At 29.8% G+C, this 27,027-nt stretch overlaps 6 protein-coding genes across 6 annotated transcripts; 2 read left to right on the forward strand and 4 right to left on the reverse strand.

Moving 5' to 3' along the window:
- Positions 1–646: 646 nt before the first annotated feature.
- Positions 647–2,267, reverse strand: Phum_PHUM169850 (TFIIH basal transcription factor complex p44 subunit, putative; the record flags this gene model as incomplete). The annotated part of the gene is made up of 6 exons (XM_002424979.1): positions 647–793; positions 868–1,111; positions 1,192–1,317; positions 1,407–1,705; positions 1,781–2,114; positions 2,212–2,267. 6 exons carry the CDS (start codon positions 2,265–2,267, stop codon positions 647–649), a joined length of 1,206 nt encoding a protein of 401 aa, XP_002425024.1.
- A 1,408-nt stretch (positions 2,268–3,675) lies between these two features.
- Phum_PHUM169860 (uncharacterized protein) lies at positions 3,676–7,694 on the forward strand (the record flags this gene model as incomplete). Its single annotated transcript, XM_002424980.1, has 14 exons — positions 3,676–3,757; positions 3,797–3,943; positions 4,037–4,179; positions 4,261–4,491; positions 4,604–4,818; positions 4,919–5,074; positions 5,151–5,333; positions 5,437–5,705; positions 5,782–6,278; positions 6,359–6,539; positions 6,578–6,865; positions 6,955–7,076; positions 7,164–7,515; positions 7,597–7,694. The coding sequence occupies 14 exons, from the start codon at positions 3,676–3,678 to the stop codon at positions 7,692–7,694; spliced, it is 2,964 nt and encodes a 987-aa protein (XP_002425025.1).
- A 539-nt stretch (positions 7,695–8,233) lies between these two features.
- On the forward strand, positions 8,234–11,836 carry Phum_PHUM169870 (ubiquitin carboxyl-terminal hydrolase, putative; the record flags this gene model as incomplete). The annotated part of the gene is made up of 13 exons (XM_002424981.1): positions 8,234–8,338; positions 8,456–8,587; positions 8,676–8,965; positions 9,104–9,291; positions 9,401–9,552; positions 9,640–9,754; positions 9,855–10,011; positions 10,100–10,292; positions 10,373–10,584; positions 10,698–10,957; positions 11,033–11,290; positions 11,376–11,561; positions 11,649–11,836. The coding sequence occupies 13 exons, from the start codon at positions 8,234–8,236 to the stop codon at positions 11,834–11,836; spliced, it is 2,436 nt and encodes an 811-aa protein (XP_002425026.1).
- A 770-nt stretch (positions 11,837–12,606) lies between these two features.
- On the reverse strand, positions 12,607–14,640 carry Phum_PHUM169880 (dynactin subunit, putative; the record flags this gene model as incomplete). Its single annotated transcript, XM_002424982.1, has 7 exons — positions 12,607–12,779; positions 12,871–12,973; positions 13,067–13,252; positions 13,347–13,563; positions 13,638–13,804; positions 13,908–14,231; positions 14,605–14,640. 7 exons carry the CDS (start codon positions 14,638–14,640, stop codon positions 12,607–12,609), a joined length of 1,206 nt encoding a protein of 401 aa, XP_002425027.1.
- A 203-nt stretch (positions 14,641–14,843) lies between these two features.
- Phum_PHUM169890 (80 kD MCM3-associated protein, putative) lies at positions 14,844–20,593 on the reverse strand (the record flags this gene model as incomplete). Its single annotated transcript, XM_002424983.1, has 17 exons — positions 14,844–14,900; positions 15,180–15,487; positions 15,582–15,732; positions 15,812–15,920; positions 16,037–16,317; positions 16,404–16,706; positions 16,788–17,018; positions 17,121–17,265; positions 17,344–17,703; positions 17,769–18,656; positions 18,740–18,948; positions 19,016–19,228; positions 19,313–19,538; positions 19,615–19,883; positions 19,968–20,183; positions 20,266–20,399; positions 20,494–20,593. 17 exons carry the CDS (start codon positions 20,591–20,593, stop codon positions 14,844–14,846), a joined length of 4,200 nt encoding a protein of 1,399 aa, XP_002425028.1.
- Positions 20,594–21,639: 1,046 nt separating this feature from the next.
- On the reverse strand, positions 21,640–26,227 carry Phum_PHUM169900 (uncharacterized protein; the record flags this gene model as incomplete). Its single annotated transcript, XM_002424984.1, has 12 exons — positions 21,640–22,777; positions 22,829–22,998; positions 23,106–23,400; positions 23,484–23,758; positions 23,921–24,053; positions 24,157–24,347; positions 24,434–24,646; positions 24,743–25,006; positions 25,106–25,321; positions 25,416–25,712; positions 25,816–26,007; positions 26,141–26,227. 12 exons carry the CDS (start codon positions 26,225–26,227, stop codon positions 21,640–21,642), a joined length of 3,471 nt encoding a protein of 1,156 aa, XP_002425029.1.
- Positions 26,228–27,027: the final 800 nt, after the last annotated feature.

The raw sequence follows: 27,027 nt of genomic DNA on the forward strand, positions 1-27,027 counted from the left end.
ATTAATAATACTTGTTTAAATTAAATCACAATTTTTTTTTTCACTGCATTTTCCGTAAATTTTTTTTAATAAGTATAAACATTTCTTTTTTTTTTTTTTAGAAACTTTTGAAATTGTAAAATAATATTTTATGATTGTGTACACACACGAGTCGTACTTAACTTGGATTAAAAGTAACACCCATTATTTACCCAATATGATATTGAATAAGCAGGAAAAAAACATAAATCGAAATTTGATTATTTCTTGTCGTTGGATTGATATTAAATTTAAAAACAATTTTCATTTGAATTTAAATCCCTGAAATTAAAGCAAAAAAAATAAAAAATAAAAAAATAAACGTACGATTCGTTATTATATATTATTTTCAAATTAAATAAATTATTTTTTTTTTAAACGTATTAAAAAATTTATTAATAAAATTACAAATACCTACTGAATTAAATAATAATTTTTTTTTCATAACTCAAATTTGCACGCAATATGTGTATAATATTACGTGTAATTTTGGTATTATTTATTTATAATGTAAAAATTACATTTACAAATCATAACAATAATTATTATTATTATTATTATTTAATTTAGAACTTTTACAAAAATTTCTTAAAAAAAAAAATAATAGAAAACCTAAAACACTTAAACCTTAGGTGATTGCGTTAAATGATGCGGCGGTTTTATTTTGAAATAAAAGTGGATTTGTTGCACATCCAGGACACGTTCTAAGTGAATCGTGAACAAATATGTCGCAGACGCCGCAAAATCTTTGCTCGCATTTGTTACATTTGTATAACTGAAAATTTATTCATGATTTTTTCAAATTATTTATTCTCGTCAGAAATGTACGTGAGAATAAAATGAACTCACATATGTATCTCCTTCGGAAAATTTTTTTTGGCATCCGAAACAGTAACCTTCAGCATTTTTCCCATCGAACCTTTCAAAACTTTGAACCGGGAAAAGGTGATGAAAAGTTCTGGCTAGATGTGGAGCAGACACTAATGTTAAACTGCATACCTTACATTCGACAGGAAGTTCGCAATATTTGGCTGCACATTGTGGACACTTGTATCCATCCGATTTTAATTTAACCTCGGAGTCGTCTAAATGGCTGTGAAAGAAGAAAATAAAAATTTAAACATTCGATGTAATGAAAAAAGTAAATTTTTTTTTTCTTTTTGTTTTTCTTACCACATGCACAATCCTAATGAAGATTTGTCATCGTGCAATGAATGATGAGGAAAACCCATTTTTATTAATGATGCACTCAAATTACTTGTCATTGCAGGTGGATCTATTTGTTGAAATAATTGATTCCTGAAAACAAACATTTATTTATTTAATTCATACCTAATAAATTTAATTTCCTAATATTTCTTGTTTATAAATATGAAAAAAGGACTTACTTGAAATGAACATCATCTAAAATAACACTGTAAGTCCCTTTGGTTTCTTTGGTTAAAGTTTTATAAACATATACTTCAGCAGCCAATCCTATAACTGAGCATCGAATGTTTTCTTCTTTCATAAACCTAATAGTATCAGCTACATTACCAGGATCACAAGTAGTCAGATTAGCTATGATTGCAATGACTTCCCTACTGGCATGTGTGGGTCTTAATTTTAATGATTTTCCAGCTAATTCCAAAGCATTTTGCAAAGATGGCTGTCCTGTACAAGCCAAATCTCCTATACTTTTAATTATCTGTATTAGAAGTTAAATGATAATAATGTATTTATTAATAATTATTAAAATTAAATGCTCTAAAATTGTGTTTACTTCTTTTTGTCTTTTTGAAACTCCAGCCAAATCACTCAATTTTTCAGCTCTTTTATTTCTTGTGATAATAACACCCATCTGTGCGATTGGATTTTGCTCAAAAAATTCATCAATAAACCCTTCTAAAAGTTTTACTGTACATAATTGTCTATTTGGACTCAGGTCTTGATCTAACATTGCTTCTGAACAATCTATTATTAAATAAACATGTCTCATCAATCCCAATCGCCTGTTTCCTGTTTTTAACTCCTGTCTCTTTCTCTTTTCTTTTTCAATGATTTCATTTACTGAAGCTTCTTCTATGCGACCTCCTTCATCGTCCCTTATTGCTTCCCTGAAAAAAAAAAAAAAAAAAAAAAAAAAAATTAATTGTTTAAATTTAAAATTCTTTAAAACGCAAATAACAAAAATTTTTTTAAATAAAAACATACCATGTTTTTTCGTAACCGGTCTCCCAACGGTATTCTTTACTTTCTTCCTCTTCCATGATTCAATATATTTATTTTTGTTATAAGTTGTTAATCAAGAAAATAATTTACTCTCTATTTCCGCTAAATTACTACTTTTAAAATATTGTTTTAAAAATGATATTTGTATGAATACAATCATTTTTAACGAGATAAAGTAATTTCTATAACCAAACTTTCTTTTACTTGGATTTATTTCGCCGGCTAAAAAACTAATAATATATTGAAATAAATTTCAATTAATACTAAACTTTTAATAAAAATATCTAAAACGTAAGTCGACGAGATTCATTATAAAATTAAATGAAATAATAAAGGTAAAAAAAAAACTTTAAAGTTAATAATTTATTAAATAGTTAACCATTTTAATAGTTTGTATTCATAAATTCTAACAGTCGAGCTTATTTGCCGTGCAATAAGTCTAATGACACGAAACATCAAAAGCGAAGCCTTAATTTTCGTGCATAATTTTCTTGTTTTTTTATAATTGTAAATGTAGTGTAGCTCTTTTAGTTGCTATTTCGCATACAGAGTAATAAAACTCTATTATTTTTTGGTACTCATCAGGTAAAATTGAAAATTTTTAAATAATTATATTTAATAAAGTTAAGCATGAAAGTGTCCATTTAAAGCTATCAAAGGTACACTACATAACTAATGCACAAATGAGGCCCAGAACGGCTCACAAAGGAAATCAATACAAAATAATTTTGGGAAGTGACGTCATAATAGCTTGTGTTGATATTTCATAAAGAAAACTAAAATTATGTATTAGGCTGGGCCTCTTCCGTTTTGAGTTGCTAGCTTTTTTGAAGAGCTTGGTAAAATTATTTTGACGCGTTTTAGTAACTTAATTATTTTTGCATAACGAGGCTAAAAATTGTCGCACAGATGTGCATTATTATCATTCAACGCCGACAAATAGTAGAATAAACTTTCTATAATGGAAAATCGTGAGTATAAATAACAATTATATTTGATGCCGAAGGTCTTGCTACTTTTAGCCACCACAAAATTTCTCTGCTAGCAGAAGATGTACTCGATTTTGGCGGGAAGAATCATATAAATGTTTATTAATAAAAATGCCATAAAATAATATATTATTGAAAGAAAAAACAGTATTACATATAAACAAAACTAATTTGGATAAATACTGAAAGCCTATCACGGTTCAATCCGCTAATTTATGTCAGTTTTTTTTCAATTATTGCAGTCAGTTAATACATAGAATTTTTTTAAAATCTTTTATTTGTTTTATATTATTCATTTAGTAGCTTTTATTTTTCTTGTTATTTAAATTATTTCCGGAATGCTCTTTAAATATTAGTTTCGTCTGCAACTTTACATTATTTGTATCTTTAAATATAAAGTGAATTAATTATTCTTTACTTCGCCAAAAGTCAGTGTTGTAGTAAAAGCACGCTATGTATGGTCTGTGAAAAATATACAAAAAGCGTTGTAAATCTTTATAAGGACCTACACGGCGCGTATTGTGTTGTTTTAATGAAAAGTTAGTAAATTATTATTTTGTTATAATAATCATCTGCAGAGCTAATGGTAGAAATGGATGGTGAACCTGAGCATGCATCTGCAGAAACTGAAAATGCTACAAAGCCTCCTGAAGAATCGGTTCAGGAGAAAGTAGAAGAGGACACTATTACCGCTCCAAACCCTCCTTCTGCTGAAATGGTTAAAGGTAAATTTTAAATTTTATTAGTTTTTAATAAAGTATTCTTTTAATTTATAACTTTGGTAATGGTGTTTGTTTGTTTTTAACATTTACAACTAGCTGCCCAAGAAGATGTCTTACAATTAGATGTTTTGGTTTGTGGAAAATGTCAAAATGTTTATCACTTTATAGAAGCATTTAGTGAACATAAAAATTCAAATGAATGTGACTTGGAAACACAAATTTTTAAAAGTAATACTAATGTAAGTATATATTTATCAGAGAAATTTTGTACAGCCTGAAAGCCTTTATACATTAACAATTTAATTAACTTTGAATATTAGGATTCGACTCCTCAGTTGTGGGGGTTTCTATTGTGGAAAGCATCAAGGACCAAAGACATTGGTAATCAATCATCTCCAGATTGGGCATCAAGTTCTTGGAACCTTTATCAAAGATGGTGTAAACTATCTGAAGAGGTTCGAAAAACATGGATACAAGCAGGAAAGTCACTTAAAAATCTTACGGAAATAAGTAGAGCAAAGTTAGATACTCAAAGTACAAATTCAAATAAGGTTTGTATTCAAAATTATTTAAAAAATCGAAAGTTATTATTCCTTAATAAACTCTTTAATGTAAATTTTTTTGCTCACTCCTAACATGATTAAGCAAAATTTTAATTTTTAGATAAACAAGCCCTTAAAGACTACAATGACACCCCAACAAATTCAACAACACAGACAAACATTGTTAGAGTTAAGAAAAGAGTTAGAAGATGATGAAACTGAAATGATGTCTACACTTGGTCTAATACGAGGACCAAAATCAGCTGCTGAAGGAAAAGGAAAGAAAGTTAACGAAAAAGAATCCCTAGCAGCAAAAGAAAATGATGTAATTAAAGCGTTCTATATTTCCAATTTTTTTTTTTTTTTGTTTCATTTTAATTAAAATACAATAAAACTAAAATAAATTGTTTGATATTAAATAAAATTAGGGTAAAAGTTCTACAAACAAAATAATAAGAAAATCACTCAAACCTAAAGAAGATGGAGAAGAATCAGAAGAAGAAGAATATGTTGTGGAAAAAATAGTTGCTAAAAGAGTCAATCCGAAAACAAAAAAACCTGAATATTTATTAAAATGGGAAGGTTTTCCATCGTAAGTACCCAGTATTTAAAATCTTAAATTTGTGATACGTGTATAAATTTATTGAAAAGTTTATTTTTTCCAATAGAGATCAAAATACTTGGGAGCCGTTACAAAACATGGGTACATGTACAAAGTTAGTTCAAGAGTTTGAAAGGAACTTGGCTCGGCAGAAAGCGAGAAAAGCGTTAGAAGCATCTAAAATATCTAAAAATGTAATAAAAATTGAAGAATTGGTTCAGAATTCTACTCCAACTAAGCAAGTATCATAGTAATGTATTTTTTTTTTAGTTTTTGTAGTTTTTTAAACAAATTTTTATATTTATAGATACTTTTCTCATTATTTTGATAAAAACCTTTTTTTTTTTTTTTAGTGCAAGTACGAGACCCATAAGAACAAGCGCAAAGAAAGCTCTTGATCACTTTAAAGAATGGGTTAATATAGGGACGAAAAGAAAATATGAATCGGAAGAAGATAGCGACGCAGACGATCCAAAACCTAAAAAACAAGACACGCAAGATCTCACGAATTTGTTTAAAAAAAAAATATTAGGGAATTCAAACTCTAAAACGCCAGTTCTTGTCGCCAATTCAAAAGGAGTTGTACGAGTTGATCCTGAACAAGTGCCGAATCTCTCATCTGGTAAGTCATTCGAGTCAAAAGTAAAAAATTAGAAAATGTTGTGTTAATTCAATTGTTTTTTTTTTTTTTTTTTCAGGTGTATATATTTTATCATCTCAGTCTGGTTTGATTAAAGTTGATGATCCGACAGCGCAAAAATTAACGGAAGCAATGAAAACGGAGGGTAAAAAATTCACGGAATCATCAAATTCAAAAGTTATGATAAACGAAACAGAAATCAGAAAAATACCAGCTAAAAGCGTGCAGCCTAAAATAAGACTATATAAAAGGGATCAACAACAGTCGGGGATAGTGAAAAAAGACAGTACATTGTCACCATCAGTAAAAATAATACAAAAAAGTAGCATGAACAAGCTTCCTTTGCCTTTAAGATTAACCTCACCTAAAATAAATCAGCAACAAATTATATCTAAAATAGGTTCTCCGAAAACAATGTCAACTCCAAAACAAATTGTATTGGGACAGAAGAAAATGCGTCCGCTCCCGGGTCCCATACCTAGCCCATTACGACCGCCAATATTGAAACCTAAAGTTACTATAAGAACAGCTCCAACCACAGTTAAAAAGCAAACGGTACCTGACTTGATTTAAATAATAATTGTTTTTTGTTTTTGTAAATTGTTGACAACAATTCATATTGCTTTCTCTTACAGCAAGTTAGACTGGGAAATTTTTTAAATAAAGGAAATAAAGATAGACTTTCAACGGATAAATTTTCCGACGATGATTTTGACGGTGGATTACCGGATGAATTTCCAAAAGAAGACGAACCCATAGCTCCACCCAGCCCCACACGTCCTTTAACCCTATGTCCTCTTACTGGTGAAGTTTTAGGTTAGAATTTTTTTAACGAAGTATTTGAAATTTATTAGTAATATGGATCGGGTTTTATAATAATGGATTATTTTACGTCACGATAGGAAAAGCGGAAGGAGAAAAGACGCCTCCTACCGAGGAAGAAAACATTCTTCCCGAAATCGAAGACGACGGAATGATGAGGGTAGAAATGAGTCCGGGTGGTACTATTAGACAAATTATAAGCAAACCCCAACAGAGCACCATACAGCAACAGAGAAAACAACAATCAATCCTTCAAAAAAAACAACAACAGCAAACAGTTGCAAAAGTTCGAACGACGAATGAATGCATGGAGAGTGCAGGTTAAACATTTTTTAAGTTTCATTTTTTCTTTCGAATGGTTTTATTCTCGATGCCGATATTATAATTGGTTTTTTTAAATTTTTATTAGAACAAGAATTAATATCGATAGAAGGAGAAGATGGTATTATTTATCAAATGACTCCAGAACAGCAGCAAATGCTCATTAATAATGGCACATTCAGAGTAGATAGTAGAGTTGTACAAGACGAGGTGAATTATTATTAGAAAATTAATTTAGAAAATGTCGAAATTTTTCATTTTAAATACATTTATATACATGTGTGTAATTATTTATAGAATACAATAGAATCTGAAAACACTGAAATCGTCATAAGAAACGGTCAAATCATCCAAAGAACGATTCAAGGAAACGGCGATGAAAATTCTCAAGACGGAAGTACAATTTTAATGCAAAATGAATCTTCCAACGACCAAATAATTTTACAAACCAGTGAAGGTGGAGTGTATATGACTCAGGACGGGGACGGAGGTGGTGAAACGGTTTTAACGTTAGATTCTGCTGTGCAAGAAGCCGTGGCAAGCGGAGCACCAATAGCAGAAGAAGTTACTGAAGAAACTGAGGAAGCGACCGAAGATGGACAACAAATGGTGGCACAAATAGTACAGGCAGAACCCCCAACTCCGGGTGGTCAGTTCAAAACAAATATTTTATTTTTTACATTTTATTTATTGGCGCAGGTTTCAGGTTTCTTTTTTCTTTCTATTTTAGGTGGGCCGAGAAAAGTTGTCTTGCTTTTGCCCGATGGGAGTCTCATTCACACCGAAATGGATGAAGAACAGTATCAAGCATTGGAATTTGAAAAGTAAATGAAAAAATGAAGACAACTTTTTTTTTTTAATTTGGTTTTATCTCAGATAAAATAACGTTTATTTCATTGTACATTTTTTTGCTCATGTTCTTTGTGATCCGCAATAAGTCCAGACTTGAAAAAATCAATTAATTATAATTTTAATTATACTAATTTTAAAAATATAATTTTAATATTTACAAATAATTTTTTTTTTTTTGTAAAAAGAACCTTTCATCAAATTTTAATCCGTTATTAATTAAATGGCGAAATGAATCCTACGTAAATATTTATTTAGTTTACCGGAAATAGTTTTAACGGTTTAGGATTTTTGATAGAATAAATTTGTTCTTTATCGTTTTTCGGTTATTTCTAGAAAAAAAAAAAAAGTATAAGTATAAGAGGTAATCAAAGGTATTTATGATGAATGCGTTAAAAATAGCAGTAACGTACAATTTAAAATTTTAGTCTGTGGTCTTTTATCAATACTCGTTTTGAGAGGCCATTTTAATTAGCAGCCGGTTTAATAACTGTAATATATATATATATATATTTAAAATGGTGCAAAGTGAGTTTTTATTACCACATTTGAGTAATGTTAGAATTCCAAATAAGCACGATAAAATATATAAAGATGAATGCTTATTGTCTTACGATACGCCTGTAAGTATTTTTTTTATTATTTTTTAACCATTATTGGTTATTTATGCCAGAAACCCAACATTGTGAAATAAGATGATTTTTAAAAAAAAATTTTTTTTCGGTTACTTTTTATTTTAGGAAAGTGAAACCGGATTATATATCAGCTTAACTAGTTTCATGGGATTTGGAAAAGATTATGTTGATCTTTATTATAATAAAACCAAACATGCAGTTTTCCTTCATTATTTAAGAACTAAAACAGAATTGCCTGTGGGTATATTTGACTTTAAAGCTTATTTATGCTGATGATTGATTTTAAAGGCCCCTTGCTAATTTATTTTTTTATAATTATTCCTAGTCTGATCATCAGGGAGATGCAGGAGGTCCAGACAAAAAAATTACTAGGCTTGCTATAGGTTTGGAAGGAGGTTTTGATGTTGATGCTGACAAAAAAAAGTACACTTTTATTGATAATTATTCGATTGTTATTTTACCAAATTATGAAACCATATCAATTAGAGATCCTAACTTACCAGAAATAATAAAAATAGCAGCTCAAGAAATTATTGATGCCACTTCAGCTTTAAAAATGGCTGAACTATCAGCTTTAACCGGGACATGGGATGGAGAACAAAGATTTGTTACTAAGTAAATTAAATTTATTAATCATACTTTTATATAAATGATATAGTAATCATCTTAATGATTTTGTGTAAATTATAAACTACACTAATCAATTATTTATGTTTCTCATTCTTAAAGAAAATAATTTATTATTTATTTTAGGCATGCAAGTAATTTAGTTCAACTGAATAATGGGAAAAAAATTCCGTTATCAGGTTGGAAATGTGAAAAATGTGATTTAACTCAAAATTTATGGCTTAATTTGACTGATGGTGCAATCCTTTGTGGTAGGAAATACCATGATGGTTCTGGTGGAAACAATCATGCAGTACAACATTCAAAAGAAACAGGTATTAAATTTTATGGGATTTATTTTTCGTTTACCATCATGTAACAGGCATTTAATTAAAACATTCATAAATCTAACAAATGCCTCAAATTTTTTTTTTTTTCATAAAGGATACCCATTAGCTGTGAAATTGGGAACAATAACAAAAGAAGGAAAAGGTGATGTTTACAGTTATGATGAATCAGAAAATGATATGGTTGATAATCCTTATTTAATACAACATTTATTGCATTTTGGAATTGATGTTTCTCAACTCGAAAAGGTCAAAAAATTAAATTAAATTTTGACGATTTCGAAAAAAAAAAAAATTTTTTAATTTTCTTAATGTTTATTAAATGAATAATTGCAGACAGAAAAAACAATGGTAGAATTAGAACTTGATTTAAATCAAAAAATTGGCGAATGGAGTATTTGTCAAGAATTAGGAAGCACTCTTATACCTGCATATGGACCAGGAAGAACAGGTAAATAAGAAATTAAAATAATTAAAAATGGTTTTCCTAATACAAAATGTTTTTTTCCCTATAAAATAACTTGAAAAATTAATTAATTGTTTGATTTCAGGAATGGTAAATTTAGGAAATTCCTGTTATCTCAATAGTGTAATGCAGGTTATTTTTAGTATTCCTGGATTTATAAGAAGATTTGTCGATGAATCTCCTAAAATTATGGAATCTTTAGATTATTTCGATGATCCCGCCTATAATTTCGTAGTTCAAATGTAAGTTTTATCATTATTATAATGAATTTTTTTTTGTCTACACCTATCTCTGAAAATGTTTTTTTAAAAATTTGAATATTCTTTCTAGGTCTAAATTAGGTTTTGGACTTTGTTCTGGAAAATATTCTCAACCTCCTCCGGATAATGTTGAAGATAAAGAGCAAAAAGGAATAAGTCCTAAAATGTTTAAAACTATAATCGGATTGGAAAATAGAGATTTTGCCAGCAATCAACAACAGGATGCCCAAGAATTTTTCCTTCATTTAATTAACATGTTAGAGGTATGTAATACGACATCAGTGACAAAAAAAAAACTTTAAAGTATTTTTCTATTATCCACAAACATTTATTTTACACACAGAGACATACTCATCCGGATCAAAATCCCTCTGACTGTTTCAAGTTTCAAGTCGAAGATAAATTTCAATGTAATGAAAGCAAAAAAGTCAAATATTTATACAGGAATGAATACTGCCTTCCTATTCCTATACCAGTAGAAAAAGCAATTAATAAAACGGAAGTATTAGAGTATGAAAGGAAAAAAGGAGAGGCTCTTGCCAAGGGTCAAAAATTGTAAGTCATAACTAAAATCTAATTGTAAATTTTAGAAATTCTATATTGTATAAAACAAAAATTACATTTTCTTTCCCCATCCACCCCCACTCTCCCGCTTTTTTTTTTTTTAGGGATCCCGATGCCATAGTCCGTCCTTGCATAACTTTTTCATCTTGCATTAAAGCCTTTTCTCAACCGGAGATTATTGAAAAATTTTATTCGTCGGCCATAAATGGAGAAACGACCGCTTCGAAAACAACTAGATTAAGCTCTTTTCCGGAATATTTGTTACTCCATTTAAAAAAATTTTTTGTAAATAGCGAATATCAAGCTTCGAAATTAGACGTGGCAGTAGAAATGCCGGATACGTTAGATCTTTCCGAAATCAAAGGTATTATGGATGAGCCATTGGAATTTTTCAACGCACACAAAAACTAAAATAAATGTCGAATTCGTTTTTAATTAGGCTGTGGACAACAACCGAACGAAGAACTTTTACCGGATGTCGTTGAAAATCCTCCCCAACCCGTTCTCGATGAACAAGTATTAAGTAAATTATTAATATTGGGTTTTAACGTGGAAGGAGCTAAAAGAGCCGTGTATTTTACAACGAAAAATAATATTAGCACAGAACAACATTTAGAAGATTCAATGGAATGGATTAAAGTTCATATGAAGGATCCCGATTTTGAAAATCCATTCGTGCCACCTGGAATTTCGTCGAGTAAGAATGAAAATACACAAAAGGATTTTTTTAAAAAAAAAGGGAAAAGGAGGAAAAATGCATTCGTTTATCGTTTCTTTTTCAGATCAAACGCCATTTAAACCTGATGAAACTTCAATTAGCCAAATAATGGACATGGGATTCACTCGAGAGCAAGCAATGAGAGCATTAAAAAAAACTAATAATAATATCGATGCAGCTTGCGATTGGATATTAGAACATTTTGACGATGTTATTAGTCAACCGGAATCGAGCGATCGAAATAGCACTTGTGAGTAACCCCCTCCCCCCCCCCCCCAAAAAAAAAACCCCCACTTTTCTTTAAGTTACTCCTTCTGCAAAACTAACGTATTTTCAGGTTATAAACTTCGCGCTTTCATATCTCACATGGGTACGTCATCGATGGTGGGACACTACGTTTGTCACATTCTCAAAGATGGACAGTGGATCATTTACAACGACAATAAAGTTGCTCTCTCGGAATGTCCTCCGAAAGAACTCGGATACCTGTATTTGTACGAACAAATCAAATCATCACCGCAATAAAATTTGCGTAATGGAGAACGACCTGTTTGTCTGTTTGTTTGTTTGTTTTACGAAAGAAAAGCAGCATTCGAGTTTCGTCTTTTTCGAAAGGATAAAAAAAAAAACACGTGCGTGGGTGTGTGTGCGTGTGCGCGTGCACGTGTATACAATAGAATTAAAATTACCGCGTGTTGATTTTTTTTTTTCTAATTTTTAACCGCCAAAAAAATTTCTACTATTAATTTTTATGTAAAAAAATAAATAAAAATAAATAACCAAATTGTGTTTTTTTTTTCATTGCGTTTTTAATTACACGCTTATACACGAAATTATTATTATTATTATTATTATTATTATTATTATTATTATTATTATTATTATTATTATTATTATTATTATTATTATTATTATTATTATTATTATTATTATTATTATTATTATTATTATTATTATTATTATTATTATTTCTCAATATATTAAAAAAAAAAATTAATTATTAATTATTTTTTAATTGTATTATTTATTTATTTTTTTTTTAAACATTAATAAATCCATCACATATTAATAATAAAGTATTAAAAAGATAAAAATTATTATTATTATTAGAATTATTTTTATGATTTTATCGTAATCGTTGTTTAAAGCTTAGATTATTTATAAACGCACAGCAGATTTAAGTTATTATTAAATAGTTATAATAAATAAATTTTTTAAGTTAAATTAAAATAAAATAATAATAATAATAATAATAATAATAATATAAATTATATGCGTGTTAAGAGAGGCATATTTTATTTTTTAATTGCTCCTAATCTGTCGTCGAAAGCTTTTATGTTTCTCGCAACGATTTCTAAATGCTTTTCTAAAGCATCCTGAACATTTTTTAAAACCGTTTCATTTTTTGAAATGCTCACGGAAGCATTTACTTGATCCGTTTCAAGTTCTTTTAATGATTTTTTAAATTCTCCCGCTAAAAAAAAATCAATATTAAAAAAAAAAATTATCCTCTTTTTTATTTATCTTTTCTTTTGCAAGGATTAAAAACTGAGACTTACCTTCTGCATGAAGTGTATTGAGAGCAATCAAACGATCCATTACTGGTTTTATTGAAAGGCTTAATGATTCAGCTTTACCAAGAGATTCATATAATTCATTTATCTGAAATTAAAAAAAAAAAAGTTATTTGATTTGTATTTTCATAAGTACTCGTAAAAGTGTTAACAAGATTTTTTTTTAAAAAATTGATTGTACCTTTTTTTCTTGATCCAAAGTTCCCTGTCCCCCTTTTTTCTCAGCCAAGGCATCCATTTTAGCTAAAACTGCACCCAATCTTCCTTCGATTTTATCTAATTTATTAGTATCTAATAGATTTACTCTTGCGCTTATTTCTTTTGCGGCCTCTGACACATTTGTAAATTCGCTTAATTGCAATCGATTCTGTAAAATTGAGAAAAATTAATAAATTTATTAAATAAAAAAACAAAATAAAATTTTCCTCTTATTTTGAAAAAGGACAAAAAAAAATAATTACCAAATTATCTGGAGTTGTACCCAAAACTGATTCGAGTTTATTAATTCTTTGCTCTAAACTGGCAAGACGAGCCGTTTGAATGAATTTATTTTGAGCTGGAAAAGTTTGAAGGTGATAAGTAATCAAATCCGATGGTTTTTCATCTTTTTTACTTTTTCCACTCGATTTTTCATCTTTTCCAGAATCTTTCAATTGTTCCAATTTAGATAAAAGTTTTCTAAAAGAAAAAAAAATCAATAAATTAACTTACGGTAAGTTGAATTTAGAAATCACGATTGGAATTTTCATTACTTGATTTGACTTTCTTGGGGATCCGACAAAAATTTCATAAATTCATTATCTGAATCTGATGAGTTTAAATAATTATTTATCTGATGTAATGAAAGTTGAAGTTGTGGAACTAATGGTTCAACCATTTCTAATTCTTTCTTTTTTTCTGCGCTCGTCTCTTCTTTAAGCTTTAATAAAAATGATAATGAAGACATTAATTTGATTCATTTAAAAAAAAAAAAAAAAAATTTTTTTTTTTTATAATAAAAAGTATATAATGTTAATAATTACCTTATTTATATCTTCCAACAATTCATTAAATTCACAATTTAATCTATTGCACCTTTGAAAAATTGTTTCATTATCCCCCTCTCCAGCTATTTCCCAATCTCCGTGTAATGCTTTATACCCTGTATTTCTTTTTCTTCTATACTTATCGGAAAAATCGACATCCTTATTGCAAATTAAAAATTTATCTCTAAATCTTGAATGAGCTTTTGATATATCTAAATGAGGTCTTTCTATACTTTCCGATTCAGATTCAGTATATTCTGGATCTTGATCTGCTTCCGGTAAATCATCAGTTTCATAAACATCTTTTTCATCTGGAGAAGCCTAAACATAAAAAAAATTTGAAATTTTTGACAACTGTGATGTGATCCTAAAATAAAATAAAAAAATCTTAAACGCAAATGACCAACTCAACAAATTATGTTATTCCATTTAAACTTTTTAATTTAATTAGAGAAAACTCAATTCATTTCAAACTATTTGTTAAAAAAATTTTTTTTTATAAGTAATTAAGGTGTGAAACACCTTTAACTTAATCAAAAAGAAATTAAAAAATTTTTTTTTTCAGTAAAATAAAATTTGAAAAATAAAAAAAAATTAATAATTAAAAAAATTATTTATTAAATTTATTTAATTGTTATTTAATAAAAATTATTAATTAAAAAAAATATATTATATATAATAAAATATGACTTACAATTCCAGGTAAACCAGCGTATTTAGGATTCGCCATCTTTAAATTTAATGATGTTAAGAATCGTGTAAGCAGAAGATAAAACTAATGATTCTTTTTATGTTACCTGAACGTATACACTTCTTACGTCACGTTGTTTACATATTTCTTAATTCCACGATTACAAAAAAACAAAATGGCGTAAAATTATCAAGTCCGGTGAGTGCTGGATATACAAAATTCAATTGTGAACGATTAATTTTTCACATTTTGATACAAAATGGATAAAAAATTAATGTGAAAATAACTTTTGTAATAAACTGAAAAAAAAAATTAGTAAAATAATAAATCGTTTATAAAATAAAACATTATCAATTTTTAATTTCTTCTTCTTTTTTTCGTTATTTAAACAAAACTTGTAAAATTTTCATATTTTATGTAAGAAAAAACAATAAAAAAAAATAATCTTCTAGTAATTTCGTTAATTATTTAAAACATTTTATTAGTTAATACAATTAAAACTCCTAATAAATTAATTATTCGATGAAAATAATAATAATAATAAATTAATTCAAAAAATTTTTTATATCCGTTATAACGGATTCGTTTTCCAAATATTTTTTTTTTATTTTATCCAATCTTTCGTTTAAACTTCGCAAATTATTTTCAATTTGAATCAATTCTAACGTGGGATTAGAATTTTGTGATTCTTCTTCTTCTTCTTCCTCTTCTTCCGTAATCAAACGTTTGTTTGCGGGAGTGGAAAATAATGCGTTTAAACTTTCTTCCAAATAATCGTCTCTTTTTCTTTTCTTATTTTTTCTATCTAATGCTGCGGAATATGCGTACACGATGCTGTCGTTTTCCAAACGTGGACTCATCGAATCCGATTCTTCCGATTCACCGCCTGCTTACATTTTTTTTAAAAAAAAAACCGTTATCTTTTTTTCTCTCTTTCCATTTTCTCATTAATTAATTAAATAACTCAAAAAGTAACTAACCTCTACTGCATTTTTTTATTATTTTACTAACGAAACTCGGTTCGAAACTAATTTTAACGATTTTTTCTTCGTCGTACACGACAACAGATTCTTTACTATTATTTTTTATTAAATCTTCTTTTAACTGTTCGGCTTTGACTCTTGTCAATTCCTACAAACAAAAAAATTTCAATAATTACAAAAACAAAACAAAACAAAACAAAATGAAGGCAAAAAGGTTCGAAACTAACCTGAAACATTTGAATCCATGGAAAATTAATAAGAATTTCGTTTATGTCTTCGTCGCAATATATATCTAAACCTTTCCACAAAAGGAATCGTCGTATTATATTGTACAATCTAAAATCAAAATTTTATTTCTTGAATAATAAATTTTGAAAAAATTTTCTTTTCGAATGAAAATTTTATTAATACAAAAACAAACATGCCTCCATTTTAAATTTTTAACTTTTAACCTATCATTATTTACAATATTTTTACAATACTGATGAATTCTATAATTTAACTGATGACAACTTTTGGGCGTTTCAATCGGCCATCGTGGCAATTTCATTTTATTTAAATTTTCTTTTAATTTTTCCTCGTACGCCAAAGTTTTTTTCGGACGAACCAATTTTGGAATTTCTAGAAATTCTTCGACGATTGAAAATTCTTCCCTCGTCACATCCGTTAAAAACACGTTAATTAATTCGTCAATGCAAGAATTATAAAATTCTATTAATACTTTGGGCTCGTCCTGAAAGTGGAAAAAAAAAATGGCCGATTTATTTATCGTTATTATCATTATTATTTATTTCACTTATTAGGTTTCGTGTCTCTCACCAAAACAAGTTTAAAATTACTCAAACCGATACCGATTCTTCGCCATATTGAATCGATTCGTGTTTCGGTGAAAAATTCCGACAGGTTTGATATATTTAATAAATAAGGCACGGCCGTTTTTTCAGCCGCTAATTTAAGGCATTCGATTAATTTTTGTACCATGTGATGTTTTCCGTTAACTACGGATATCACGTGACATTCTGACACGTGAGATTCCAACAAAGGCTCCTCCGCGTTGAAAGTTTTTTTAATTTCGTTTTCATCTTCCGGTTTATCAGTTAGTGCGTACACAATCACGGGAACCTGAAATTTTTTTTTTCATTTTTTTAATAATAAAAACCTTTTTTTTCTTTCGCGCGCGTAAACTAAAAAACTAAAATTTACTTTCGGATTCGATGGTTTAGATTTTAAAATCGCTTTTAATCGTTCCATTTTTTTACCGCTATTACAATTTTCCATTTTCGTCGTGAAGTAAATAACGGCGCAACATCCTTCGATAGCCGTGGAATTAGATTGATGAGAACCCTCGTACAATTTACTCCCACGTAATTTTCTTATACTTATAAAATATTTAAATGATTTACGGGCGCCATTTTGACAATATAACGGTCCATTCTAAAAACAAAAAAAAATGAGAGTAAATAAAAATTACGTGTTGCAAACAAAAAAAAAAAAAAAAAAAAAAAAAACCGGATATTAATAATAATATCGCCATACTTCTTTTCCAAAATCCCATTGAAATTTTTTAACAAAATGCATTTCGACAAAAGTTTCAATCGATTTCCAATGTTCCGGACATTCCAGTTCGTCAGGTACGGAAATGATTAATTTCCACAAAAATGGATCCCTTTTGCAATTTTCGCTGCAAATTAATTTGAAATAATAATAATTGTCATTCATTCTACAGTGCAAAGAAGAAAAGGTTCAAATGTTTCCATACCTTTTCGCACGATTTTCTAATATTTTCTCGACGATTCTATTTACTTTAATTAACGGTAAATTATCATTTAAAATGAGTAATTTATTCGATTTGGGAATTTGAGTCATTAAATCTTTTCTCCAGTTTTTAAATTTTTCAAATATTAACGTGTTAGGAATGACTAATCCGTACGGGTTACCGTTGAGTAATTCTTCCGAACAAACCGGAGGATACCTTAATTTCGTTTCTTTGAAATATTTTATCATTTTTCTCTCTTCTATATTATCCCACGTTTTTATTCGCCATTTATTGAATATTATTTTCGTTTTCCATTTGAGCCAATTTTCTTTTAGTTTTTTTAGTTTGTCATTAACCTTTTGCCTGAAAATAGATAAAGAATTAATCGATAAAGATACCTACACCGTAGGTACATTGTCACATTGTACCTGTATTCCATTTCCTCTTTGATTTTAATTTTTTCCAACTCTTTCAATCTCTCTTCATTTTCCATTTGTTTCCTTTTCCTTTCTTTTTCTTCTTCTTCTTTTCTTTTCTTCTTTTCCATTTCAATTCTCATGTCTTCTTCTTCTTCTTCTTCTTGTTTTTTCATCCTTTCTCTCTTTTCATTTTCTTCCAATTCTTTTTTACGTTTTTCTTCGAATAAAATATTTTTTTCAATAATTATTATTTTTTTGTCTCCCTCTCCTTCTCCCTCTTCTTTTTCCTCCTTTTCATTTTGTTGATTTCTTTTTCTTTTTCTATTCATTTCTTCATTTGTATAATTTTCAGTTTTTTCTTTATTCACGTCGAATAAATTATTATTTATTATTAAATTATCGTTGTTAAATTCTTTTTTTAACGGCGACGAGTCAATTTTAAACTGAAAACCGGAACCGACGACCGAATTTTTGTTTATCCCATAATTATTTGAACTTTCGAAAATGGCCGAGTAAGATCCGACATCTTTTTCAGCCATGTTTCCTTTGTTAAATATACTCGGTGCCTTAAATAACGGTAGATTATTCTTTTCTGAACCGAAAAAACCGCGTGAATTATTTTGTTGTTGAGACCATTCAGCGTTTAAAATGTTATTTGTCGATGTTACGGAATTATCAAAAATTTTACTTCCGGTTTTTGTTTTATTTTGAAAAATTTCTTTAAACGTATTCGAAGCTTCCGGATGTTTGTTTAACGTAAAACTACCGAAGGAAAACGTGGATGATTGATTAGACGTCACCAATGGATTATTGGAATAAACGAATTCATTTTCTCTCTTCGTTTCTAAACCTGAATTGAATGAAAATTCCCTGGATTTTCCTTTATTAAAAATATCCCTAAATCCAAAAGAAAATTTTAGTTTTCATACAATAATAATAATAATAATAATTAATTTTAACGTATTAAAAGGAGTACGTACGTAGAAATAGGTTGTAAATAATTTTCTTTTCTTGTTTCTAAATCTACACTACGATCTGTTTGATCATCTGATTCAGGTACGTTTAAAATTTCATCATCCGAATCTAATTTTAACATGGAAACGTCTTTTAGTTCACCATTTTCGGTAAAACTATTTACCGGTACATAATTTTCAAAGAGTTTTGGAGGTAATGTACCACCAGCCAGTAACTGAAATATATTTTCATGATCATTACAAACCGGAAATGGAATTCAATGACGTATACGGTATACTTACGGCTGAAAGGGGAATTTTTTTTTTTTCTCCAATAAATATGTGAGCTCTTCCCGTATTTAGTAACGTCGAAGGATTTTGAAAGTGTAACCTGTTAAAATTAACAGCATTCACGCCATCATTTTCACGAAAATCAAAATTACAATGAGATAAAAATTCTATACATTCTTCTTCTCCTTCGAAATTAAGATTTATAACAAAACGAGATAATTCTATCTAAAATTAAATTTTTTTTTTTTTTGGATTATAAACACAAAATAAATTTTATATAAATGAATGAGTGTAAACAAAATAACAAACCAAAGGTGATGTATTTTTTGTACAATAAGATCTTATCATTGTTTTAATGGCGTACAATCTCATTTCGCCAAAATATCTTCTAAGAATACAACAGTTTAAATAAGTTGTTTTTTTTACCAAGTTGAAAAATCTTATATAATTTTTTGTTTCCCATGCGACCATAACATCAAGAGCAAACTTAACCTCATCTGAAGCCATTATGGATTCACTCATGTCACTAAGTTCTCTAAAAAATAAATTAAGATCACCTTTAAAATAAAGAATGTGAGATTGTTATTATTTTATTAAAGAAGTTAGCTTACGTAAAAAACGATGAGTTATTTAAATTTAATAACAAAGTGTAGCAGACGAATTCAGCTTCATTTGGACAATTAACATCCTCTTTAGCTAAATCTTTATACATTGATTTTAACGTTTGCAAACATTTTGTTAAATTTTCTGTATTTATTTTATCATCATATATTGAACTATCTTGATCGACTAAACGTTCGGCACAATGTATGTGAAATCTTGCACACTGTTCAATTAAAGATAAACTTTCTTTACAACAAACTGCTTGTTGAGTAAGTTCCTGAAATGCAAAACAAATACAAATTTAATATGGCAAAATATTTATTTTTATTAATTGTATTATTAGTATTGCAGCGATATTTACTTTTCGTAATGCTCGAGTTCTGTCCCACATGAACATATACCACTCTTCCAAATTGTCATCGGATAATTCGCAAAAATCTGCAACATTATGAAGTAAATGATTCATTGTCATGGTTAATACATGAACTGGTCTTAAATCATGAGGTAATGGTTCTTCCTGATCGGCAGAACTCCTAGCATATTCTTTCACGGCCAAACTATGATTAAAACCATAAATCTAAAATTTATTTAAAGAGTCATTTAATAATAATAATTTTATATAATGAAATCGTGGAAACACATTGTGAAATTTGTTGTACCTTTGAAAAATTAGTCATTTCGAAAATAGATCCTCTGTTTTGATATTCTCTCAAAAGTCTTTCTTTTTCAGGACACATATCTGGACATGTAGCACAGAGTGCTTCTCTTTTTAACAATGGATCTTTAACTTGCACTGAAAATCAATAATTATGACAGTTTAAGGTTTATTCAAAGCACAAAATAGGATAATATGTAAATGTGATTGTAAAAAAAAAAAAAAGTCATACTTAATTTAAAAAGTTTATCTCGAGCATCCAATATTTTAAATTTTTCCTCTGCCGTTTCAGCCCTCGATAAAATAATTTTTTTAAGTGAATCATAATTCATATCCGATTCGTAAAATTTAATATCTTGTTTCTGCAAATAAATAATATTTATCAGAAAGTTTATTTAAAGTATAATAACCTTAAATTCAAAAGAATCTTCAAGCAAGCATTTTTTATCAAATCGCGAAAAATTTTTCTCTTATATAAAATCGTATTTTAAAAAAAGAAATTATTTTTTTTTAATTTTTAACCGAAACCATACGTAATTTAATTTAAAATAAGTTAATAAAAATAAAATAATATCTGTGATTAACGGATAAACCGCGAATATTTTAAATATATATTTATTTCAATAATTTAATTAACTTACATCATCTATTAATTTCTCAGCAGTAGAAAAAAACGGATTCATCGAGCTATGGCGATTAGCCATTATTATATTATTTATTTAACATTTAATCCGTTCAATTAAAAATAATAAGAGTTTCAACTAACGATATACCTCACATGTATATTAATTACTAATCAAAACTTAACGTGGCAGAAGACAAAGGCTCAGCAAGCGTTAAATCTTTCCGTTAATGTCTTCTGCTAAATTTAAAAAATTTTATTTGTCGTTTAACTTTTCATCACACTTACCTAATATCTAAAAAATAATTTCTTTCAACAAAATTTTAATTTAAATAAATAACCTTTGACCCTATTAGAAAAAAATTCGTTAAATAATAATAATGATGATGAAAAGAGTTAAAAAACAGGATATAAAAATGTAAAGGAAAAAGTATATATATTTAAAAAATATTTTTTATTAAATAAAATAATTCAATAATAATTAACTTTAAATAATTTTTTTTTTTTTTTTTAATAGTATTCATTTGGTTGTTGAAAAAGGTAATAAATTATTATTATTATTATGTAATTATATTTATGTGGAAAGAGCAAAACAAATAAAAAAAAGTAACTTCAAAAACAATAATTAATAATTACACTTGGATGACTTTTTTTTTGGTGAATATTACAAAATCTTTCCGCGCGCTTAATATTGGCCACTCTGACTCTCAAACGGAGATTTTTAAGGTTTTTAATGGTAGCAGTAGTAGCAGAACCTCATAATTTCATTTCCCATATAACTATATGTGCATCATTACTATCGGGTTCTTTAACGGTCGATAATTTTGATTTATCCGTCGAACAACACGTTTGCCTCCAATTGACGTAACCACGACCCCCCATTAAAGTAATGATTGTTCGCCTCCCACAATCCGCGGCGGTTCCTTTCATTGTTTTACATTTGCTTAAAGTTTTGCACCTTTCGACTTTGGCTTCATTTTTCTTCTTTTTCATTTCTTCACCTTCTCCTCCTCCTCCTCCTCCTCCTTCTCTACCTTCTTCCTCTTCTTCTTCGCCTTCTTTATTTTTTTCATCCTTTTTGGCAACAGTACGTCTACATTTAATTAATTCTTGATCGAATGTCACGTTCGGAAGAGCTCCCGTCGATCCGGAACGTTTTAAATCTTTATTTTTAACCGTTTTCCCTTCATTATTCGAATTCGTTCTATTTAACTCGGATCTTTGCTTTTGAACACATTCTTCACTTCCCGACGACGTATATACACTCGAAGTGTGAGATTCCACGCTCCAATTGGATAAATCTAAACTCCTGGGCCTCGACGTTTTCAATTTTAACCTCCTGTCCAATGTGCTTATTTTACCCGGCAAAGCCGATAAATCCGGATCGCTCCTCCTCAGACTTTCGTAAATGGGATCCGTGTTCGCGGCTTCCTCGTTTTCGAAATCTTTACAGTTCATCAATTCTCCATATAGTCCGTACACGTCGCAGGCTTCGTTGCTGCTCTGAGAACTCGAACTCGACGAGAAAATTCCACGTGGTAAAGTTTTGCTCATCCTTCGTAGGTTTTCGCTTTCTTTAACGGCTTTTTTCTTTCTCAACATTATCGGCGATGCCGTCGTCGTCGTCGTCCTGTCCACCTGTTGCTTCGATTTATCAACCGATAATTTTTTCTCATCCGAATTCTTTTTACCCACGCATATGTAACTTTTAGGCTGAAGAGCCAGTAAAAAGGATATGGCACCAAAGTGAGCGTGATAAGATATGTTGACGCGTCCGGAAATGATCGGAACACCCTCGAGTCGCGGGAGCGGAATGGTCAAAGCAATGCCAACGTTTGTACCGACCCATAAAAGTCCTTTGCACGCCATCAAAGACGTGACGGATATGAGAGTCCTGTTGTTGATCGTGCAATCCCGGTTACTGCATTGACCGTTCGGGGAAGACGTCACTCTGAGAACGTTGTTCGCTATGTTTATATCTTGCAAATGTTTAAAAGTTTCCGTGTGGTAAAGACAAATGGTGGAAGAATTTTTTAAAGAAATCCAAAGGCCCACACCTGAATGAGCCATTAAATTTACATTTCCGACTTGATCGTGTAAAACGCTAAAACTTTTCTGGAATTTAATAAAAAAAAAAAAAAAAAAATTAAATCTCCCGACATGGTAAACATTAAAAAAAAAAAAAACTTTCTAAAACATTTCGCTAGAAATGATTTTTTTACCTGAATTTCACCCGTGAAAATACAATGAACGGAAACTTTTTTCCCACAGGCGGCATACAGTGACGTATTTATAGGGAGCAGACTCGATACGGGATCAGATCCTAAATTAATTGTGAGATTAGGAGTAGTAGGCCAACCTCCGCTATCGTTTCTTTGGTAAATTATTAGATTTCCATTTGCGGAAGCGACAAAAACGCTATTGCTGTGATAGCGGATTTGCACGGGTACCGCGGCGACTGTAAACGTTGCTATCTCTTCTTCCTTTTCCGGTTCGCCCGCAGAATAAATCAATATTCTAAAAAAAAAAAAAGAAATGATTACTTCAAACTCTTTGATTTTCATTCAATTTTCCTTCCCCATTCGTCCTTTCCTACTCACCGACAACTGTTTGTTCCCATCCAAACCAAATCACTTTCCAAACCCGGTCCATCGACTCCCTTAACGAATTCCATACACGTCACACGTGTTTCAACTAAATCGAAAGCTTGTACGTTTTTCAATTGACTCGCTTGATGTGCCTGTTGTGCCAATATTGATATGTGAGAACTCACACCGTCAGATGTGCAAACCCATAAATAATTTTGATGACGTAATCTCCTGTGACGAGCAGAGGGTTTATTAATGGCCACCGTGTAAAAACAACCACTCTGAACCTGGAGAAAAATAAATAATTTAAAATACATTAAATACGATTTAACTCTTATTATTATTATTATTTAAAATTCCAGTAATTATTACTTACTCTATGTTATCGTAATAAATAATAATTTTCACGATTTCACGTTAAAAAAATTAAAAACTTAACGACGACTCACCTCGGTTTGGTGTTTAGATGAGTAAACACTTTGTGCTTTAACAAATAATGGCATTTTCGTGCTCGGCCTTTGTTCCTCCTCAGGTATTTCCCATGCAGGTGAATTATTTATGTCCAAAGCTAATTGTGCCAACCTAAAAAAAAATAAAATTATGACGGTAAAACAAAACAAAAAAATAATCTCGACGGATTATAATGATCACGATGCGAGTTTTTTTTTGTTAAATCTCTTCTAACCTTAATTCGGTAATCCATTCTTTTTTAACAGATGGATTATCCGTTTGAAACGTAACCGTCTCTTCTTTATTTTTACTCTTCAACGTAATCTGAAGGCAACAAGAATCAACCCAAGACATGACTTCGTCCTTCTTTTGAATTTCCGCTTGAATATCGTGGAGTAAATTTTTCATTGAATCCACTGTAAGCGCCTTTAAAAAAAAAAAAAAAACAAAAATGTTATCGACCTTTGAGAAGCGTGAGGGGGGAAAAAATCATTTTATGTTCCTATTATTACTTTATAGTTTCCGCGCAAAGTTCCAACCCATTCGGTAATTCTACTAAGTACTTCGTAATCGTGCATTAAATCCGCCATTTCTTGACAAATGCTATCCACGGGTTGATGATTCGTTCCACCATCAGCGGTTGATTCTTTTTTCAGACTTCCCGACCTATTTAAACCGGCTGTTAATAATCTGCTTAGCGTAGGCGACGCACTTGTGTCTTGAATCTAATTAAATAACAATAATAATAATATTAATAATATTATGGGGTGGGGGGAGGGGAGTCGTCATTATTTAACCAAAAGGTTTTTTTTTGTTATTACCTCTATATCAGTCACAGGATGGGACCACTTTAGTGTTAAACGTTCGCTACTGCTAAAATCATCCGCGGATTTAGGAGCAACACTAACACAGACTAGGAGATCGTTAAGAAGTAATAATCTTCTATTTTTCGTTTTCGTCACCACTCCATTTTGATTAAATTCTAATTGCGTGACGTTATCTTCCCTAAGTAGATATCTGTCAGAGTCGGATAGTGATGGACGTGCAAATTTTCCCGAAACGTGACGCAACATTTCTTTAAAAGCCTAAACATAATTTATCATTTTTTTATTCCTATTTCCATGTATGTTAAATTTAAATGACAAAATTATTAAAAATAATTTTTTTTTTCCTTCAAATTGTACCTGGAATTGTTCAGACTCTCGTTTTCTTTCGTTCAACATTTCCGCCAAGGATTCCAATTGTGTTAAAGCCAACTGCAAAGACATTCTGTCGTGATGACCTTGCGGCGTGTGTTTAAGTAAGTCTTGTAAAAACAAAATAAATTGTGGAAATCTTTGTACCGGTTTTACCATCAAACCGAAAAAAGAGAGTCTGTCATGCGAACTAATCTGTTTCACCTGAATCATTAAATAAATTAAAATTACTTATTTATGAATCCGTAAAATTAAATTTAACGAGAAAAGATGGAGAGAGAGAGAGAGTTTTGTTTACCTTTAAAAAATCAGCTAATGCACTTTTTCTTTTAGCTTCAGTTTTAGCTAAATCCATGGCTACGGAAAAATTATTTATAAAACCCGAATAAACGTCTAAAACTATGCTTTTGGAAAAAGATGCGACGAAAACATCTCCGATCCGTTCGTCTTTGTCCCACGTTCTTATGGCTTCTGCGAGTGCTATGCGAAACAACGTGTGACATTGTAAAATTTCAGGAAGTCTCAAAAAGAGCGTGGAGATTTTACTAGACGAAAGAATTGCCGGAGATGATTCTTCGAGAGGTTTTTTATAATCCTGAAAAATTTTTAAATTAACACATCAAGTTAAAAATAAAAAAAAAAATAATTTCCCCCCCCCCAATTTGAAAAAAAAAAAAAAAAAAAAAACTCAAACTTACATTTACAAGCCTTTGAAGAGTCGCAACGTAAGAATTTTCACTATGTACAATTGCCGCTATTATATGACGTCTCTTTAATTGTTGAGGAGTCAAATTTAAAGGCGGGTGAGGTAGGGTAGGCGGTACCTGACGCCTAGAAAACCCTGGAGTCGTTCCAACTCCATTCGATTGTGCTAAACTTTCTTCGTCCACCTTCGTCGACGGAAAGAGAGAGAGCAAGAGAGAGAGAGAGAGAGAGAGAGAGAAAAACAATTTTTTTTTTATAATCAAACATTACAACAAGAAAGAAAGAGTTTAAATAAAAAACGTCTAGAGTTTGAATTACCTCGGAGAGCAAGGGCATTTTACCCCCTATGTGAAGCCTATCCTGGCTATTATCTAATTCATACTGATTCGATGAACCTCGTCTCATAGAAAACCATCTTGATAGTCTTCCTGGCGGTTGACCTCCATCGTGACCCGGGGGAGGATCTTTCAACGCGTGAGGTCTAAATTTATCACATAAAGTTCGAGCCTTGTTGAGGGTTTGTCTCAGCTGCCCGTTGCTCCTGCACAATTTTAAAAAAATAATAATAAAATTAAAATTTCAACGTTTCGAATACACAAAACATCCCTCCTACCCCTTTCCCTTCCTCCCTCATAATAATAAATAAATAAACATTAAATTCGAAATAAACGTTTTCCCCAACCCCCACTCCCGTCCCCCCCCGTCATTCGTTCTTTTATTTATTTATTTAATTAATGAATGAATTAATTCAAAAAAAAAAAACCCGAATCGTGAATATATTATCATTATTATTATTATTCTACCAATGTAAATAATAAAATAATAATAATAATAATGATGATGAAAACTCGACATACTTTTTTATCTTGGACCAGTCGAAATTTGAATTTTTATTATTATTATTATTATTATTATTATTATTATTATTATTATTATTATTTTACCTTGTACTAGAAGTGGCACTTCTCTCGCTACTCTCATCTCCGGAAGACAAATCATTATCCGAACCTGAACACCAGCTGTCTTCGGAAGAAGCTCTCCCATGTACGTGATCGTGTTCCCACCCTGATGTTTTCCCGTGAGGTTCATCTGAAACAAACAAGAGAAATAAATCCTTTACATTATTATTATTATTATCATTTCATTTTTCCTTTTCTCTCTACTTTGCAAATCGAAAAATCTTCCTCGTTTTTTAAAATTTTTAT

Source organism: Pediculus humanus, genomic scaffold (genome assembly GCF_000006295.1).
Source record: "Pediculus humanus corporis 1103172107518 genomic scaffold, whole genome shotgun sequence".
Lineage (NCBI taxonomy): Eukaryota > Metazoa > Arthropoda > Insecta > Psocodea > Pediculidae > Pediculus > Pediculus humanus.